At 38.5% G+C, this 19,503-nt stretch overlaps 1 protein-coding gene across 1 annotated transcript in view; it reads right to left on the reverse strand.

The window, feature by feature from the left end:
- Positions 1-19,503, reverse strand: part of IL1RAPL1 (interleukin 1 receptor accessory protein like 1) — a gene marked incomplete at its 3' end in the record, with an annotated part of 664,549 nt that overhangs the window by 169,193 nt on the left and 475,853 nt on the right. Inside the window, exon 5 of the mRNA XM_082011048.1 lies at positions 6,421-6,499. Within this exon, the coding sequence (XP_081867174.1) occupies positions 6,421-6,499 (79 nt within the window). The remainder of the gene's footprint in view (positions 1-6,420; positions 6,500-19,503) is intronic.

The following is a 19,503-nucleotide window of genomic DNA, read 5'->3' on the forward strand; positions in this document are numbered from 1 at the left end:
ATGGAAGAAACAATGTTAACTGATTGCTTTTTGAACCAGTCTGAAAATAAAGATTTGCATTTTTATTATTATTATTACAAGGAGTTCCTATGTTAGTGGGGATTTCTTTGTTTGATTTTGTTAGCGTGTTGAAGGTAAGAGGAAAAATATTGTGGGATACAGTTCCTTGGTTCATTATGTTCTTCTTCCTTAACTGTGCCTTGCCTCCCTTTGCCTCCCATTCATTGCCTGTTTTTCTCCCTTCCCTGGCATATGCTGCTGCAAGCCCACACAGTAGCTCAGAGCTGAGTGGGAAAGACTCCTGATTTCCTTATAGCTCCAAACTTTTTGCAGGCTGCATAGTTTCGAAGGCTGTATTTGACATAATATTTTATCTGGAGTCACGTTTCCAGTTTATACTGAGGTCACCACCTCTATCTAAGAACCCTTTTAACATGAGAAAAACTATTTTTACCCTTGCAACAGGATTAAGTTATTGATTACAAAATTAGAAGTGAAGTTACAAACAAAAAACATTAAATACAAAACAGGATAAGTTGGGAACTAATCATTCTTTCCTCATCCAGGATTTCTCTGCTTCATGATTTTCCTGTCTCATGCTGACTTTCAAGAAAAGCCTTTGAGAAATTAATTTCTCCTTCAATTTCTATCCTGTGTTTCCATCTTGTACTTTTCTGGTTACTATTCAGTGTGATAAAGAGATATTTTAGATGAAGTCTCCGGATTCCTCTGACTCTCTAAGGTTGCTCATTGCAGTGCAGCCATGCTTAGCACTTTCCTGAACATCAGGTGAATAGCGGCACACGTTTCCCATGACCGACTGTGGATAGCATAAGCGTGGTGGGAGCCTGTAGGTTCATAGGACTGAGGAGTGCAGATTCTCTGGTTCTGGTTTATTTTCTTTTGTCTTAGCAAGCTAAACTGCCATTGTTAGCTTATGCCGTAACACTCTATCAGTCACCCCTTAGAGAAACTTCTTCCTTAATATGCAGTCACCTTCTGTTTTACAGAAGCCATGCAACACAATAATGCAACAGGTATGTGGTCCCATGACATAAATTTTAATTCCTGGTGTACAGAAAAGATTAATATATCTCAGCAGATCTCCTATGACCAGGTGACCCACCTAGTGGGTGAGGGAAAGGCTGTGGATGTTGTCTACCTGGACTTTGGTAAAGCCTTTGACACATCTCCCACAGCATTCTCATAGAGAAGCCGGTGGCTCATGGCTAAGACTGGTGTACCCTTTGCTGGGTAAGAAGCTCTGGACAGCTGAGCCCTGAGAGTTGTGGTGAACAGAGTTAAATCCAGTTGGCGGCTGGTCACAAGTGGTGTTCCCCAGGGCTCAGTATTGGGGCCAGTCTTGTTTAATATCTTTATCAATGATCTGGATGAGGGGATTGAGTGCTCCCTCAGTATGTTTGCAATTTACACAGGCTGGATCAATGGGCTGAGGTCAACTGTATGAGGTTTAATAAGGCCAAGTGCCGGGTCCTGCACTTTGGCCACAACAACCCCATGCAACGTTACAGGCTTGGGGAGGAGTGGCTGGAGAGCTGCACAGTGGAAAGGGACCTGGGGGTGCTGGTTGACAGCTGGCTGAACATGAGCCGGCAGTGTGCCCAGGTGGCCAAGAAGGCCAACAACGTCCTGGCCTGTATCAGAAATAGTGTGGCCAGCAGGAGTAGGGAAGTGATCGTGCCCCTGTACTTGGCACTGGGGAGGCCGCACCTCGAACCCTGTGTTCAGTTTTGGGCCCTTCACTACAAGAAAGATGCTGAGGTGCTGGAGCGTGTCCACAGAAGGGCAACGAAGCTGGTGAGGGGGCAGGAGCACAAGTCTTATGAGGAGCGGCTGAGGGAACTGGGGTTGTTCATTCTGGAGAAGAGGTGGCTGAGGGGAGACCTTATCGCTCTCTACAACTACCTGAAAGGGGGTTGTGGCGACGAGGGTGTTGGTCTCTTCTCCCAAGCAACTAGTGATAGGACAAGAGGAAATGGCTTCAAGTTGCACCAGGGGAGGTTTAGATTGGGTATTAGTTAAAATTTCTTCACTGAGAGAGTGGTCAGGCATTGGAACAGGCTGCCCAAGGAAGTGGTGGAGTCACCATTACTTGAAGTGTTCAAAAAACATGTGGATGTGGCAGTTCAGGACATGATTTAGAGGGCATGATGGTGTTTCATTGATGGTTGGACTTTATGATCTTAAAGGTCTTTTCCAACCTTAATGATTCTATGATTCTATATCTCTGTCACTCAGCAGTGCTGGAGTCAAATGAATGAGATATGCCTGGAGTCTTCCCACCTTGATTTAGACACTGCACAGAGGTGTCCTGTTTAAGAACTGAACTCCAGTAGCTCCTTCAGCAGCAAACACAGTGGGGTTACTGAGGGCTTACTCAAAAGTGTGTCCTGCACCACTCCCCAGAGGCCTGCCAGCAGGGGAAAATTTTGAAGTGAACCATCACTATGGATATTTCAGCACACCATGTGCACCTGCAGAAGCACACACATCCCTGCAAATTATGTATTCACCCCCCAGGGCATGCCGTGACATTTGCAACCTGCTTCTTTTCCAGCTCAAGGTGGAGGACTGTGAGTTTGAGAAGCATAGAAATGTAGGGGGAAAGCAAGGATTGTCCCAGTTCCCCACTGCACTGACTGGTGACCTGCTAATGAAATCCCAAACTACCTCATGCACCCAGTTCCTTGCTCTCCCTTTTCTGTGCCACCCATTCCACTTCTTCCGCTTCCACCAACACGTTTATTTTCCAAGTAAGGGACAAACACACCATCCCAAACACATTCTGAGGACTAACATTTTTTCTGTCAATGTCTAGACCAGTCTGCAACAGGTGTGGTCACCCCAAGCCTCAGGTGCGTGGGATGCTGCTGGCTTGGGTAACTAAATACTGGTGAGGTGAATTTTGTCATTTTTCCAACATTAAAATATTGTGCATATTTTGCAGGGTATGAACTGGCTGCCTGAAATGAAAGCTACATTACCTCAGCGAAACTGAAACTTAGACCTTTCAAACATTATCCTAAAATGATCAAACAAAGATCAGGTTCGAGACCACCTGAGGAACCTGAACATACAAAAGTCTATGGGACCTGACGAGATGCATCCCAGAGTCCTGAGGGAATTAGCTCATGCAGTTGCCAAGCCACTTTCCATGATATTTGAAAAGTCATGGCAGTCAGGTGATGTCCCTGGAGACTGGAAAAAGGGAAACACTGCACCCATTTTAAAAAAGGGTAGCAAGGAGGACTCTGGGAACTATCGACTTGTCAGCCTCACCGCTGTGCCTGGGAAGATGATGGAAGAGATCCTCCTAGAAGCTATGCTAAGGCACATGGAGGACAGGGAGGTGATTCAAGACAGCCAGCATGGCTTCACCAAGGGCAAGTCCTGCCTGACCAACCTAGTGGCCTTCTAGGATGGAGTGACCACATCAGTGGGCAAGGGAAGAGCTACCAATGTTGTCTATCTGGACTTCTGTAAGGACTTTGACATAGTCCCCTAAAACATCCTTCTCTCTAGATTGGAGATACATGAATTTGGTGGGTGGACTGTTGGGTGAATGAGGAATTGGTTGGATGGTCACCACCAGAGGGTGGTCAAGGTCTCAATATCCAGATGGAAATTGCTGATGAGTGGTGTCCCTCAGGGGTCTGTACTGTTTAGTATCTTTGTCAATGACATAGTGGGATCGAGTGCACCCTCAGCAAGTTTGCAGATGACACCAAGCTGAGTGCTGCAGTGGATACATCTGAGGGACAGGATGCCATCCAGAGGGACCTGGACAAACTCAAGAAATAGGCCCATGTGGACCTCATGAGGTTCAACAAGGCCAAGTGCAGGATCCTGCACCTGGGTCTGGGCACCTCCCCAGGATCAATACAGGCTGGGGGATGAAGAGACTGGGAGGAGCCTTGCCAATATGGACCTGGGGGTACTGATGGATGAAAAATTAGATATGAGCCAGCAGTGTGTGCCCATAGCCCAGAAAGCCAACCATATCCTTGGCTGCATCCAAAGAAATGTGGTCAGTAGGTCGAGGGAGGTGATTCTAGCCCTCTACTCCTCCCTGGTGAGACCCCATCAGGAGTCCTGCATCCAGTTCTGGAGCCCTCAGCACAGCAAAGACATGGACCTGTTGGAGTGGGTCCAGAGGAGGGCCACAGAAATGATCAGAGGGCTGGAACACCTCTCCTGTGAAGAAAGTCTGAGAGAGTTGGGATTGTTCAGCCTGGAGAAGAGAAGGCTCCAGGGAGACCTTATTGCAGCCTTCCAGTACTTAAAGGGTGTCTATAATAAATTCGGGGACAGACTTTTTAACAGGGCCTGCTGTTGTGATAGGACAAGGGGTGATGGTTTTAAACTAAAAGAGGCCGGATTCAGATTAGATCTAAGGAAGAAATGTTTCCTAATGAGGGTGGTGAAACCCTGGCACAGGTTGCCCAGAGAGGTGGTAGATGCCCCATCCCTGGCAACCTTCCAGGTCAGGTTGACGGGGCTCTGAGCAACCTGATGTACTTGAAGATTTCCCTGCTCACTGCAGGGGAGTTGCAATAGATGACCTTTAAAGGTCCCTTCCAACCCAAAGGTTCTATGATTCTACAATTCTATTATTGTATGCAGCAGGACCAAGACTATTTAATTTAGACATTAAATCTAAGAGTAGAAAAACATAATTTTTGCTTCGGGGAGCTATCACTTTTTTGCACTTCCTCCAGTTCTCACAGGATTTTTCACACGCTCTTAAACAATAAATTAATATATTCTTCTACCTTCTTAATATGAGACTCAGTATTATAGCTTCATATTCATCTACAGTCAGACTTTTCCATCTGTCTGAAAGTGACATTTTTAAATTAACTCTTTCGTATTCATCAATAGATATTTAGTTTTCTGAAAAGTGTCTTTTCCAAACCCAGCACTTTTCAAATTATATAGTCTTTTTCTTAGAACTATGAGAAATCAAAGATATGATTAAATCTAAAAATCACAGATAAAAAAAGCCTCTAGATAACCATTAATATTTACACTGTTATTGAAAGTCTCACATTATATTTAGCAAGAAAATGCCAAAGCCCAGTAAAGTTATGCCTTTTGTTTTTTTCATCAAAAAAATCTCATTAAGCAATATTAGCTGGCAAAAATTGTGGGGAGTCACTTTGCTTTATGGTCCCTGCGCTTGTGTTCAAATGAAAAGGTAAAATCACCTAGGACCGTCATATAGGAAAAGATTTCTGAGTTGGTATATGAGAAATAATACTGTCAGAACAACAGAAAGTAGCTCTAGAAGGAACTATGTTATCTCTTCCCTTTTCTATATAATTGTTTATGAAAACAGGTAAATCAGCATCTCAGAATAGAACCTGAATAGCATAAATAACTTTAAGTGTTTTATGAAAATCAAAACAAAGACGAATTATTCTCTGTCCACTATTAACCATATACTGGCAAGCACCTTAAAATGTTCTGCCAATGGCTGTCAGAATTAGTTTGCAAGTTTTCTGCTTTTTCTGGTGTTGTGCTGCAGAATGCACTGAGTTTTGCTTGCTTTATGTCTTTTTTTTTTTTTCTGTGAGATTTAGACAACCACCAGATTTGTTTCCATTTGTTTCTGTAGCTAACATGCTAGACAATCTATCAATGGATTACTGCCTGACACCAAAGCATAATTCCAGTGTAACCTACTGAGGACTCTTACAAGTTGTCTTCTGTGTCAATCCACAAAGGAGATGGATTGTTATATCCTGAAAACTGTAGTAACTCATGCACTTAGCTTTGGAGCCTTAATTACCTGTGTGGCAGTAGGAGACCAAAGTGACAAAACATACCTACCATCCACTAGGCTAGAAAAAGTGAAACAAAACGGTATCAGTTTCTGTACATTCATCTTTACATATATATTCGTACATTCAGAATAATCAGATGGTATCATATTAACTTCTCCCTGCTGGATGGTTTTAGACCAGCACAATATTTGTAATTACAGAACACCTTTGCAATTCCATAGATAATCACCAAAGCAAAGCAGTCTTGCAAGCAGAACTTAAACCACAAAATCCCACTGAATCCCCCAGTAAATATACGTAAATATACAGAAAAAGGGAAGCTTAGAGGGAAAAGCTCAGGTACACTTAAAACTAAAGACTTTCAGCAAAGGTAAAAACCAGTATCAATAATATTCAAGAGCTTGTTATTCGGTATTAATTACTACTAACATTGTTCAATTACCATTGAACAACAGTCTTCTAGATGGGATATGATACATCTCTGCATGGAAACAAAGTAGGTTTAATGCCTTTACAATGAAATTATTAATGCCAACATACCATCACATTACCATCATACTTTAACACATCAAATACCTTCATACAATTTGAATGGAAATTATGTGTTTGCTACTTACCTAACTGGGTCTCCTGAATTGTTAGTTTACTCTCCAAGGGGTGTAAAAGCTTTGGTGGTTTATCTGTTAGTGGTGCTAGAAAAGAAAGAAATTCACATATATAGTTTTCTGATTATTATTGGGTAGAATAAGACTTGATTTTATATCTATTGTTTCAGGAATGCTTTGTTTTTTCTTTTGTTTAAATAATGTTCATGCCTTCAGTAGCTGTAAATGTTTTTGCTTAGAGAGTAAATTTTGCACCAAAATTTAGAATGTTTCACATGCTAAGCTAAGTTAGTTGTGTAAAAAAAATCATCTCTTTAAACCCTCGCAAAAACCATGCACTGACATATTACAAATTTGTATTTACATAAATATTATCCAGCATTTCATAGTTTCTTACAATATTTAATTACCTTTCTATCAAATATAGTTATTAACAGAGAAATAACATGAACTAAGTTACTGTAAATTTTTTTTGAATATTTGATGAAAATTTTATTTAAAAGTATATTACGATCACTGAAACTTTTGGAAGTGGAGTACAAGAAAAAGGTTCAGTTTTCAAAATCCAAGGGATGGACACAATGAAATAATGTCAAGATTCCTAATAAGATTACTCCCCTCCTCCCTTTTGATCTATCCTGAAATTATATTAGTAGACTTAAGCAAATTGTGGAATAGGAATAATTTTGTAGTGATCAAAAACCTTCTGAAGTTTGTTGAAACATGTTCAAATTATGCAGCTAAATAGTGCAGCTATTCTACTAGAATCATCATCTGTCAAAGAAGTGACATTGATTATTACTATTGTTGTTGTTGTTAGCAAGTGTACTCTTTACTGACCTCTGACAGGTGAGTGCATGTTATACGAAAAAAAGAATATTCTTTTATTTTTTTCTTTAAAATTGATAGTACATGTTCATGGGAAAGTTCCAACTTTTGTAATCACCTGGAACATTTTGATATTTTGCTTTTCAACATTAATTCATACTTCAGTCTTTAAAACAGATTATGGGCTGTCAGAGATTTAAAGTACCTTTGACATTTTGATATAAATCTATAATATTTGTTCCCTCCAACTTGTCAAAGTCACTGTTCCCTTTCTTACTGACACACACACATTCACATGTGTATGGATTTCATCTACTAAACACACTCATCTCCTGTAAGCTGAATTGCAGAAAAGGTTTAGTTGCATTCTCTTTACTATGTTTCTTCTGCTCTTTGATGAAATTATCAATACCTTTTAAAATCTACATTATTAATTTCAACTTTGCAGCAATTACAGAATGGAGCCATTATCAACTCATATGTTTCTGCTTTACAGAGATTTTCCTTTATCTGACCAGAGTGTAAACCCACCTAACCGGTGTCTGGGATGTTCACCTATCAGATCTAGGACTGAATCAAAATATCTCTTCAATGATGGGAAAAGAACTGGATTTGGTTCACAGACGGTCTTTCAGTTCATTCATCCAACAACAACTCTTACTCTCTACAGGAAATCATTCTTCACTACAGACTTTGAGAAAGCCACAGCTGTGAAAGACTTTTCAGCAACATCTCTGGGTTGTTACTTTCCTTTACATTGATTTAAATGCTATTTAGGTCTCTTTGTCACTTTTTTTTTTTTTTTTTCCTTGGGGTCTAAGGTGGATGGAAAGGAAAAAGATTCAAAATACATTTTTTTAAACTGCAAAATTAGTCATTCCCATTTCTTAACTTCTCTGTAAAGGCTGACAATTTATCAGCATGTTGCTATTTTTTAAACACCATCCACTATGAATTTAAATCAAGTTTTGCATTTTTGTCATTCTCAACTCAATTACCATTCATCAGATAATGTCTTCTGAGTCACTGTTGTTCTAAATCTGTTTTGAAACTCTTCGAGCAAGCAAAATTCTCTTATTGTAAGTAAAGATATAGTAACTGCTGGAGATAATCCGAATGCAACAAATAAGTAGATTAGAAAACAGTATTTTTCTCAGTTTAAGCAAAGATCGACATTACTTTTGTGGTCCTGTACTTCAGGTCTCTAAGAGGCTTCATACTCTTAAATGAATATATATATGTTAATATATGCAGGTAAATCTTCAGTGACAGTGACAGTATGAATTTATTATAAAATTTGTGCCAAATTTAATTTTCCCTAACTTGTGAGATTCAATAGATAATTTAACAGAGAAAACGTTATTGAAAATAATAAAATAAACACATAATTGATGTATCAGAATCACAGGAGCATCTGGAAAGACCCTCTGGAGGCCACGTGGTCCAACATTATGTTCAAAGCAGGTCCAATACAGCAGGTTGCCAGGACCTCATCCACTCATGTTTTGAACATCTCCATGGATGGAGTTTTCACCACTTCAGGTGTTTCAGCCCCTAAACACCTTGTGGCCCTGCACTAGGCTCAATCCAGTATGTCCATGTCTTTTTGTACACGGGGGAGCCAAAAATTTGGCACAGAGTTTCAGATGTGCCCTCACAGATGCTGAATAAATGTGAAGGATCACCTTCCTGGACCTGTTACCTAAATTTTTGGCAAGAGCTGTGCAGTTGGCCTTTGCCAACTCAGGCTCAACTGACTGTCCACCTGGGCTGCCAGGACCTTTCCTGCAAAGCTTTTTCCTACTCAATCAGTCCTTGGTTCTGCACTGCTGCATGAGGTTGTTCCAATCCTGGAGCAAGATGTTGCATTTGCCTTTGTTAGACTCCTTGACTTTCTCCAACTTGTCAAGGTCTCCCTAAACAGCAGCCTTGCCCTCCACTTTGTCACCCATTCCTCCCATTTTGTTGAAAGTGCACTCTATCCCACCATCCAAGAGTACACAAAAACTCTAATCAACATTAAAACAAACATACACCAGAGGTTAACTGTGTAGTATTCCTGTTTTAAAGGAATGATTACAAATATATGTGGCCAGGAAGAATTAAAGCTTAATAAGACAGTACAACTTTAAGCTCTTTAAATTGGAGCAAATACGAATATTTCAGTGTTGTATCCCCTGTTAATGCCTACCAACCTCCCACAGAAGTGCGAAATTCTCCAGTTACCTCTTGTCCTTTCAAGTTTACACTCTCCACAGATAGCAACATTAATGGACAGCACAGAGTTTCTGCAATCCTCATTTAGTTTAGAAAGTCTGAAGTAGACCTGTGTGTCTCCTATAAACTGTTTCATATCATTTAAACCATGGATGTGGCTTCTTAACTGGGTCAACCCACCACGCAACAGGCTATTCAAAATTAATATGATTTTCAGGTGGATATACTGAGGCACAATTATCTCCTAAATTGAACAGCAAAACCAGAATTTAATCCTTTCTTCCTAAACTTCTACTAAATAGCAAGACTTAAAAAAAAAATACAAAACTCACAACCACAGATGGTCTCTTACACAAGTTAAATACCTTTCTTTTCTTTGTTATTAATAGATGTAGAAAGGTATTTATTTATATTTATTACAAAAATATCCATGATTTCATAGCACTTCCTGTTCTGTACTGTATGCAAAGAACCAGAATTCTTTTGAATGTTTTTAAAAAAATAAAGAGAGGGTCCTCTTCCCACCAGGTATAGTTATCAACATGGTTGTCATACAGAAGGAACAGAGTGTTCAGATTCCTATTCTTGCATGAGGGAATTCTCAAGTCTCTTGAGAAAAATCTTAGTTCCTGGATATTATTATCTACTGATGCATGGGTGCACTTCTTCCTCCCTCGCCCTTTTTTTTCTCTTTCTCTCTTTGCCTATCGCTGTCTCTTTTTTTTTTTCCATTTAAGAGTCAAGAATCTTATCCCATACAAAGTTAACTACAACTGGTATATTCCTCTCAAGAAAATGGGACTTGACAGATCAGATGCTCTCAAAGAAAAGCTGATGGATCATAAATCAAGTTTACAGCCCATTTTATGTTTGATTTCTGAAACACCACTGATGAATGGTTTGAAAACCAATATGTGCCAAACTTGCTTTTCAGTAGAAACAAACTAAAGTTAAAACAATAAATCATAAGTGAAGTAACCGATTCTGAAGCTGTGTTAAAAATTAATATTTAACTTCAGACATCCCATTCAGCTGCAGACGTATTGATTCAGCTCAAAGAGAAAGTGACTAAATTCGCATTCTATGTCTATCAGATTGGATGTACATTTAAAACATATTGAACAATTTGTTTTGCGGTAATGAAACTGAGAGCCACCACAATCAGTCAGCCAACGGGAAACTAGCCAGAAGATAATATTTTTATATCAGCCATCTACTTCCTTACTCCTCTTTCTGCTGCATTAGCTTTAGATATTTATGGTCACATGATACATAACTTTGCTCTATGCAAATTTCTGTTATGTGAAGAGACCAGCCACCTCTTAGAATCTAATACAGCTAATGAAGAAAAGCTTAATCCAAACTCTACATCAAAATATCACTAATCTGGATATCAAAATATGGAACTGCCTCAAAACCCACAAGATGTGTAATAGGAAAAATACTAATTTCAAAGATCTACATTTGTGTCTGTTTTACAAAGTGCCCTCAGATTCTTCCTTGCAAATTGTAATGATCATAGTTTTAGTTTCTTAGAGGCAGACAGGGCTGTGTGGAGTTGTCTGCAACTCAGAAAGCCAGTTTATTGTATGGATACTTCCCGGAAGAACAAAAGTTCACAGGAATGGTTGCCTTACCTGACCAGACTGAGTTATCTATACTTCAGAACATTTCGTGTTCAACTTTTTTATTGAACTAACTCTTACTTTCTGAGGATAAAAACCCTTCTGATCTTTCTGAGATTTAAGATAATACAATGGGATTAAACCTCATATGTTTATGAATTTAGACCATATTTAGAAAAAAATGACAGACATGACTCTGGAAGATACTGCAACTGTAGCATAGGATTAGATAGAGGAAAGAATTCATTACTATGCTAAGGCAAAACATTCCTACATTTTGAAATCAAGGGAAACCAGAGAGATGAAGTTCTTTTCTTGAAGTCCACACCATTTCTTTGAATTCACATTGTAGTTCAGAATGATCCCTAATTTCTTATCTTGCCTCTAGAAGCTAAGAGAATTCCTCATTACAGTTTACTTTCCTCCTGATTTTCTGAACCTGGGTTTCTTTCTGTCCTCTATTCATTCTGAAATTTTTGGCACAGGTAAATGACCCTGGGGACAAGGCATCTCCGTCAGAGGAGGGATATTAGGTCTGACTGACTACAAAGCTGAACTTTCAGGCACTTCTCAGCATAGTGCCTGGCACTGCTGCCCGCTCCTCATTCCCTCAGAGCTGGCCAGTGCCTGCCTGTGAAGTGTGTGTGGTGTGTACTTACCCCTCTAACCTGTATCTCGGTGTTTAACCAAGCATTGTCAAGCAATGATGGTGGAGAAGATTTGAAAATGAATTTAAAAAAATAGACTCGATTTTTAGATTGTTATGTTAAAATGTTCACTTCATGAGAGGGTTCTTGAAATAAAGCACTGTCATTGGAAAGCCATCATTTATGAAAAGCTGCTGTAGATGGCAATATTTAGCAAGCACAAGTAATTATAAGAATAGGAGGAAAAACTATAACATTTCAGTTGACAACTGCAGTGCCTTGGAAAACACTGGTGTATGCTTTTGGATTTGGTTTCTTTTTTATTTGTAATAGTGATGTCTGTAAAAGAAATAATGCCATAGCAGTAGTCTATAGTATTTTGCAATAAAATTAATTAAAAATAATGCAAGCTGAACCTGCAGCCTTGAAACATTAATATACACAGTCACTGTCCAGAGGAATATTAATATTGAGATCTCCGAGGTTCCTCAGAACAATTGTGAGCAGAGCAAAACTTCAGTACTGCAATGAAAGGACGTTTGGTTTTTTTATTTCTCCTAACATAGATATAGCTCTACGTATTCAGATACATCACTAGAGTAATCATTGCCTTTTAAAAAATAAATATATGACAAGGTCTTTCATAAAAAAGAAAACTCTTTATACCTGCTTGAGCTTTCTAACTACTTTAAATCTCATTTCTCAGTTACAATCACATTAGTTTTCATCCACAGGGGCATCATTTAAAATCATGTATGCAATGAATTGGATAGAAGTCCTGTAAGAACATTCTGCCTCACTGTGTGAACAAGCCTGGTTATACCCTGAATCAAGCAGTTCAAACTGAGGGCAGATACATATAAGGATACTAAAGATACATGTGTGAAGCCATAGGCGTATGGCCATAAATGTGCTGCTTAATGTGACTTAGTTATCACTATGACTGATTGAAGATCAGCTTTTATTTTCTGAAATGTTCCTATAAATCTTGCTTTGAGAGAAATAAATTGTGCCTCTTCTTTCAGTTTACATATTCTCCTTACCACATATTAAAAAAATCCCAACCCTATTTCTTTGGGCATACAAATGAAAACAGATTTTATTTCTCATACCTAATCCTTTTTTCTGATGATTTTCCCAAACTGAAGTTACAATCCTCAATTTTTCTATGTAAGAAAATTTTCCTAAAAGAACTATGTAATGCAGTAAATAGAATATTAGCACTTTCTGCAAGAAAGTGCAGAAGCAGATAAAATGGTAAGCAATAAAGAGGTCATTATTATGCAAAAGTTTCAGTGATGCATATTGAGAAAAGAAGAGACATTGTTAAAATGAAACCCTAGAAGACAGGAATGATATTTCCACTAAGCCTTTTAAATTGTTTTAAGCTTGTGAGTCCCCTGTGATTAACAACAGTTTGTATACTAGAGGAGAAGAGCAAATTCAGCCAGATGTTGGGGTTTTCATTATGTGTTCATCTCTAATTGAATCTGATGTGACATTTGTGCTACCCCTGTGACTTCAGAGAAGAAGTATATATTGCTCTTTTTTTTTTCTGTTTGGTTTTCTTGAACAGACAGTGACAGTTCCCTGTGGTATACAGGGAAAAAATACAAATAATCAAAATGCTGTCATCACAGATGTTAATGCAGTCTTGAAATACAAAAGAACCAAAGAGTATATGCAGTTAAAACTATTGAGTGAAATATCAGCCTAACATCTCAACGGTATCAGTCTCTTTGTGTGGAAGATTTAGAATTTATATTTTGATCTTACAAAGAGGAAAGGAAGGAGTAAAGCAAAGCTTTGATACTAAAAGACTTTTTGTTATAGGGACAAGATTCCCCCTCTCCCACAATAAAAGGAGAGACTCAAAATAAGAAAAAATCAACAAACAAATAAAAATATTAAAGGATCAAAAATATCCAAAGTATTTTTTTTCTCTCTTGCATAAAGTTCATTTGCATTACACCATTGTTTCTGTACAAATCTAATCCATAAAGCAAGATAATGGAAATTTTCTATGTAGGTCTACGAAAAGGATGTCATGCTAAAACCTGGTCTATCTGCATGTTCTGTTAAATTTGTCTGTCCATTTCCATCCAACTTCCATCTAAGAGACATCAGATCATCTGAAAAAAAACTGAGAAAGGGTGAACAAGACAGTGTCTGCTGTTGTTGCCATGAACAAGCATGTGATATCTTATCTGTGCATTTAATTAAAATAAATAACCGTCTTAGCAAAATGAAACCAAGCATCCAGAAGCACTTCCACCAGAAGATTGTCTGATGTTTCAGCTTAATGGCGAAGCTCACCAGCATTTCATTCAGCAGGAATTTTGCCTGTTTTGGCGTGTTTATATTTCTGTCTCGTATGAGTCCTCTAGGCCAAAATAGCCACCTCTCCTCCTGCCAAAGTGCTGTAAGTGGATGCTTTGCATAACCATTTTTATACTCCTTGAGGAGGGGGGGCCCACATCTGTTGCTTGCCACATGTAAGAGGGTGCTCCTAAAACGGGTCAATGGGATCTGACATTTTGTGCAGTCTCTAACTCTTCCTTCCACCCTTGTAGTGACAACAACTAGGAGACAAAATAAGCTGAGGACAGAGAAGACCACTACAACTGGCATGTTTTAGCACTCATGCACTGTGCTCCTGGTTTGAGTTTGGCTTATTCTACAATTTTATCTACACAGACCTTTCCCTAAAGCATCTTTGTCTTTGTCACTGTGTGAGAACAGGATTAAGCAAATCCAGTTCACCTCAGTTAAACTGTATATGCTGCAGTTTCTGCTATTGTTCTATTCCAAGAGAAATGAAAAGTTTTTGGAGGTTGTTTCCTTGCAATTTTTAAATCTGGAAGCCCATACTAATGATTTTTGGAGCAATTTTTATGGATCCTGACCCTTACTGCAAATACTTGTAAACATTTTATTTGCATTTAGAACCCATGAGTATATTTTTGCTCCTGTATCTATGTGTTAGGTTCTGCCTTTGTTTAGAAGTCTCCAGTGCAGTGGTGTATTGTACAAATCTTGTATAAGGTTTGTGAAACAAATAGAAACATATGCAGTATTCTTAACAACCGGGCTACCTGAATCGATTACATATTCATGAAGCAAAACAGAGAGTTATATGAATCATGAGGTTTAGGCAAACAAGTAAAAAAAGCCAGACTCACACATTTTGTGTCAAGCAAGCATTCTGCAACACACACTATCAAAATTTCTCTGCATATCATCATAGATTACCTTTTCACATCATCCCCCTTACTATTCTCTTTTCTTTTTTTCTCTAGGTTAAAATATAGAAAATATAGGGGGGAAATCTATCATAGGGTTATGTTTTCTGTGACTAGACAAACACACATTTTCTTAACAGTTATTCTGTTATTCTTACTGGATGACTCCCAGAAAATTTCATTTATATTGTCTGATTAATTAGGGATACCTACATTTTCTTGTTCAGCTTCACTTTCACACTTGCCAGTTGAATTTTAGTATTCACTGATATTTCTTTTCCTCAATCTTTTCACAACCATTAAAGTTTTCCTCTGAAATTTATCATTAGTTTCATTTTTGGCCTATTATTTTGTGTACCCTGTCTCAGATTTAGATTTCAAACCTAAGTAAGTGCAGTGTATTTTCCTTCATTTAAAGTAATTTATTGTAGGACATTGATTTTAGGAACTGAATAGTAATATGTGTGAATGTCTTCCTGCCTTGTTTTTATTATTCTTTCCTTTTTTTGGGAGTTAGAGCAGATAGTCCTTTGAAATACCGTAGCTCATGAATTTCAAACAAAAATTCTAGATACTCTATGCTTTTTTTTTCATAATTAAATCTTTCTGCTTATAATGCTGACATTTCAGAATAAGATTTCACAGACTTTGAGGAGGCCCAGTAAAGGGAATAAGACCTTATGCACCCTGAACACTTCAACCCTTCCAAAGACCTGACATTTAAAGGCCTTGCAATTAAAGTTTTTACATTTTGCACAGAGTTTCCCCTTTCAGGATTTGTAGTCAACCTTTTAATTCTGTTGCTCTATTTCAAAATCATCTGATTTAAAAGGCAATTTGCTCTTATTCTTTCTGTTCTGATTCTGTTATAGACCTGTACATCTTTTTCTCCAAGTCATTTCAGTGGTTTAGTCCTTTGAATCTGTCTTTGCTCTGCTAGAAATTTGGACATAATGTCATTTCTTGTGGTGCAAAAATTAAGTAAGAAAAACCCATAATTTCTACTTCTGTGAGCACTGTGAGGGCTTTTTTTTGCTTTTTGTACTTTTCTTTGAGTGCACATTAAATTTTCTCTCCTCTCAGGCACCTGTTTTTGATCTCTTCCATTTAAGTGAGCTTTCTTGCTTTTAAGTTGGACTGGAGACTTGGACTGTAAGAAAGCAAATGTCACTCCCATCTTCATGAAAGGCAAGAAGGAGCATCTTGGAAACATAGGCTGGCCAGCCTCACCTTGACACCTAGGGGGGTGATGGAAGAAATAGTCCTGGAAACCATTTCCAAACACATGAAGGACAAGATGATGACAGCATGGATTTACAAAGGGGAAATTGTGCTTAACCAACCTGATGATAGCTTTCAGTGATAACTGACTCAGTGGACCAGAGGAGAGCAGTCAATGTTGTTTACCTTGACTTTAGCAATGCTTTTGACATTGCCTTGCGTAACATCCTCACTGACAAAACAAGGAAGGATGGACTAAGTACATGGACAGTAAGATAGGTTGAAAACTGGTGAGATAGGTCTGAACTGCTGGGCTCAGAGGGCTGTAATCAGCAGCACAATATATGCTGGAGGCCTGCTACCAGAAGTTCAACAAGGGGAAATGCCAAGTCCTGTCCCTGGGGAGCCATAACTCCAGGCTCCAGTACAGGCTGGCAACTGAGCAGCTGAAAATCAGACTGGCAGAAAAGGACCTTGAGATCGTAGAACAAGTTAGACATGAACCAGCAATATCCTCTTGCAGCAAGGAAGAGCATGGACAGCAGGGTGAAGGAGGTGACCCTTCCCTTTTACTCAGCTGTGATAAGACACATTTGGAGTGTTGGGTCCAGTGCTGGGCTCTCCAATACAATAGAGATCTAGGTGTACTGGGATAAGGACAGTGAAGGGCAACCATGATGATTAAGGCATTGGAGCATTTCATACAAGGAGAGGCTGAGACAGCTGGATCTGCTAAACTTGGAGGAGAGATGGCTAAGGGGGATCTTGTCCGTGTGTAAATAAACTTGGCAGGAGAAGTAAAGACAACAGAGCCAGATTCTTCTCAGTGGTGCCAGTGACAGGGGCAATGGGCACAAACTGAAACACAGGAAATTACCCTTAAACATCAGAAAAAACTTCTGCACTATGAGGGTGATCTCACACAGGAATAGGTTGCCTAGAGATGTTGTAGAGTCTCCATCCTTGGAACTATTCAAAACCCCGTTGGACACAACTCTCAGCTACCTGTCTTTTCTGTCCCTGCTCTGAGCAGGGGATTGGACCAAATAATCTCCAGCAGGTCTCCACCTGCCTTTTTATTTTTAGGTAGTATTTACACTTACAATCAGGTTTAGAAGGTCTGTAGAATTCCCAGGGTGGCCTGGGTAGTCAGTGTCTATGCAGCAGACAGGATGGGGGTGGAGTTAGGGAACGTGCCGTGCAAATTGCACTGCACAACTCTACAGTTTATCATACACATGTTCTGCTTGGTTCTGTACTGTGTGTACAGACCCTTCCATTATAACACCAGACATCCTGGCAAAAAGGACTTCGGGTTTGCGTTATCTTTATACAAATATTTTCTGAAGTCTAAGCCCTGAAGTTTTAGTTTCCATGGCTTTTCTGCTATGCAACATGGTAGGAAATCAAGGTCTACCACAGGACTTTAAAATCAAAAGTTACACAGCCTCTGTAAGAGAAGGGAGAGGAATATGCATGAGAACAATAATATCTGGTGCTTATTCTCCATTTGATGTACTAAGCTTTAAATAAAGCTCGCTATACAAACCCAGTATGGCAGATGTTATATTGGCACATATCATACGGTTACATGGCAACAAACAGAGATTAGACATCAAAAACATTTGGTCTCCAGAAATGTTACCAGAGCTGGTGGTTACACAACCATAATTTAATGCTTGATGCATAAAAACCCCCAAACCTTAGTAATAAAAAATCTGTATATATTTATGTACCAAAATGTCTGTAAAGCAAAGCTTCAAACCCAGAAAACCTTGTTGAAAATAATACTCTCATTACTTAAAAAAACCCCAAACAATCTACAATGCAATCTCCGTTCTTTCTTTTAATTACAAACAAGTTGATAAAAAGCACCATTGCTGCAATCAATGTAGATCACATTGGATTGTTTCTTTTTCAGATACTGTAACTGGGAAATGAAGACAGACTTCTGTCTCTTTAGTAGACTTTTTTAAAAAAGAAATCTCTTACTTTTCTTTGGAATCAGAAAACAGTGTTTGGACAAAGTTCATTTTATGAATTAAGGAAATTAATGATTATTAAATTGTCTGCACATCAGTTTTATTTGGCCAGAAACATATATGTTTTACTTGGCCAGAAATCTATGCCATCCTATTTCTTTGCAGGATCTCTACCACCATAGATTCACAATAAGTCTCTTGATTGCCATTCCTCAATCCTCTTCATAATCTTAGGCCGGAGAAAGTGGATTGGAAAGCTTTCACTTAGTTTTACTCAAACCTCTTATTTCTTCTGAATGTCAAGAGGACTTTTTAATGGAATGTAATGATTACACAGAAAAATAAAGATTATTTAGGAATTTTCTAATTCTGAAATTTTCAGTAGAAATGTCTACTTCCTTTGACAGAAATATTTAAAAACAATCCCATGACACATTCTTTTGGGGTTTTTTGGGATTAAAATAGAAGTGTTAACTTCTTTGGATACAATATTTAGAGTAAGCTCTCATTATTACTCTTCGTCTGCCTAGGTTTCTGCTTCTTGGTTTTTGTGGTACAAGCACTTCATATTTCACAATATTTAGGTTTGAATCAAGGCCAAAGTTAAAAGATCAGAAATACTACAAACTAAAATTTCAACTGAGGGACTAGCTATCTATGTTAGAATTTTTTAATCTATCTTGGAGTTTGTCTACAAGGCACTATTCAGTGTCATTCAGAGCTCTATGAGCCTCATGAGAAAGAACATATTAGGACACCATTGTGTCTGGACTAAAATACTCTCTTTCAGAAGTTCAGCAACCTGTGCTGGTGAAGTGGAGGAAGAGTGCCCTCCTAACAAATCTGTGCTGCTTCTAGCATGTGAGCTAACTAAATGCCACTGCACAATACTTCATTGTAACGTATCATTAGTGATTTAGGAGCCTGAATCCAGGTTTCAAAACTGGTATAGGTACTTAGAAGACTAAGTATCATGTCAGTTCTCAGAAACTCCTGACTTGATATGAATCCCATTTATTTAATTCCAATGCTTTTGTAAATCCCACTTGGTACCATAATCCTTGTGTGAATCTAATAGAAAGAATCTAAATCCCTGGAAAGCAAGTGGCCCACCTGAAAATTTTTCTTTGGCTGAAAACCCAGCTTCCAAGCAAATTAGACTCTTTCCCAATGGATAAGAATTCTGTAATGTAGAGTCTATGTAGAAAGTATCAAAATAACTCATCTTGTTTACAAATACTCTTTGCTTCTGGTTTATATGGCTGACTTTCTTTGCATGCTCAGAGAAATGCATAACCTGACATGCTGGAGAAATGAGAAAAACAGTTG

This window comes from Phaethon aethereus (genome assembly GCF_964289735.1).
Source record: "Phaethon aethereus genome assembly, chromosome: 1".
NCBI classification, from domain to species: Eukaryota; Metazoa; Chordata; class Aves; order Phaethontiformes; family Phaethontidae; genus Phaethon; species Phaethon aethereus.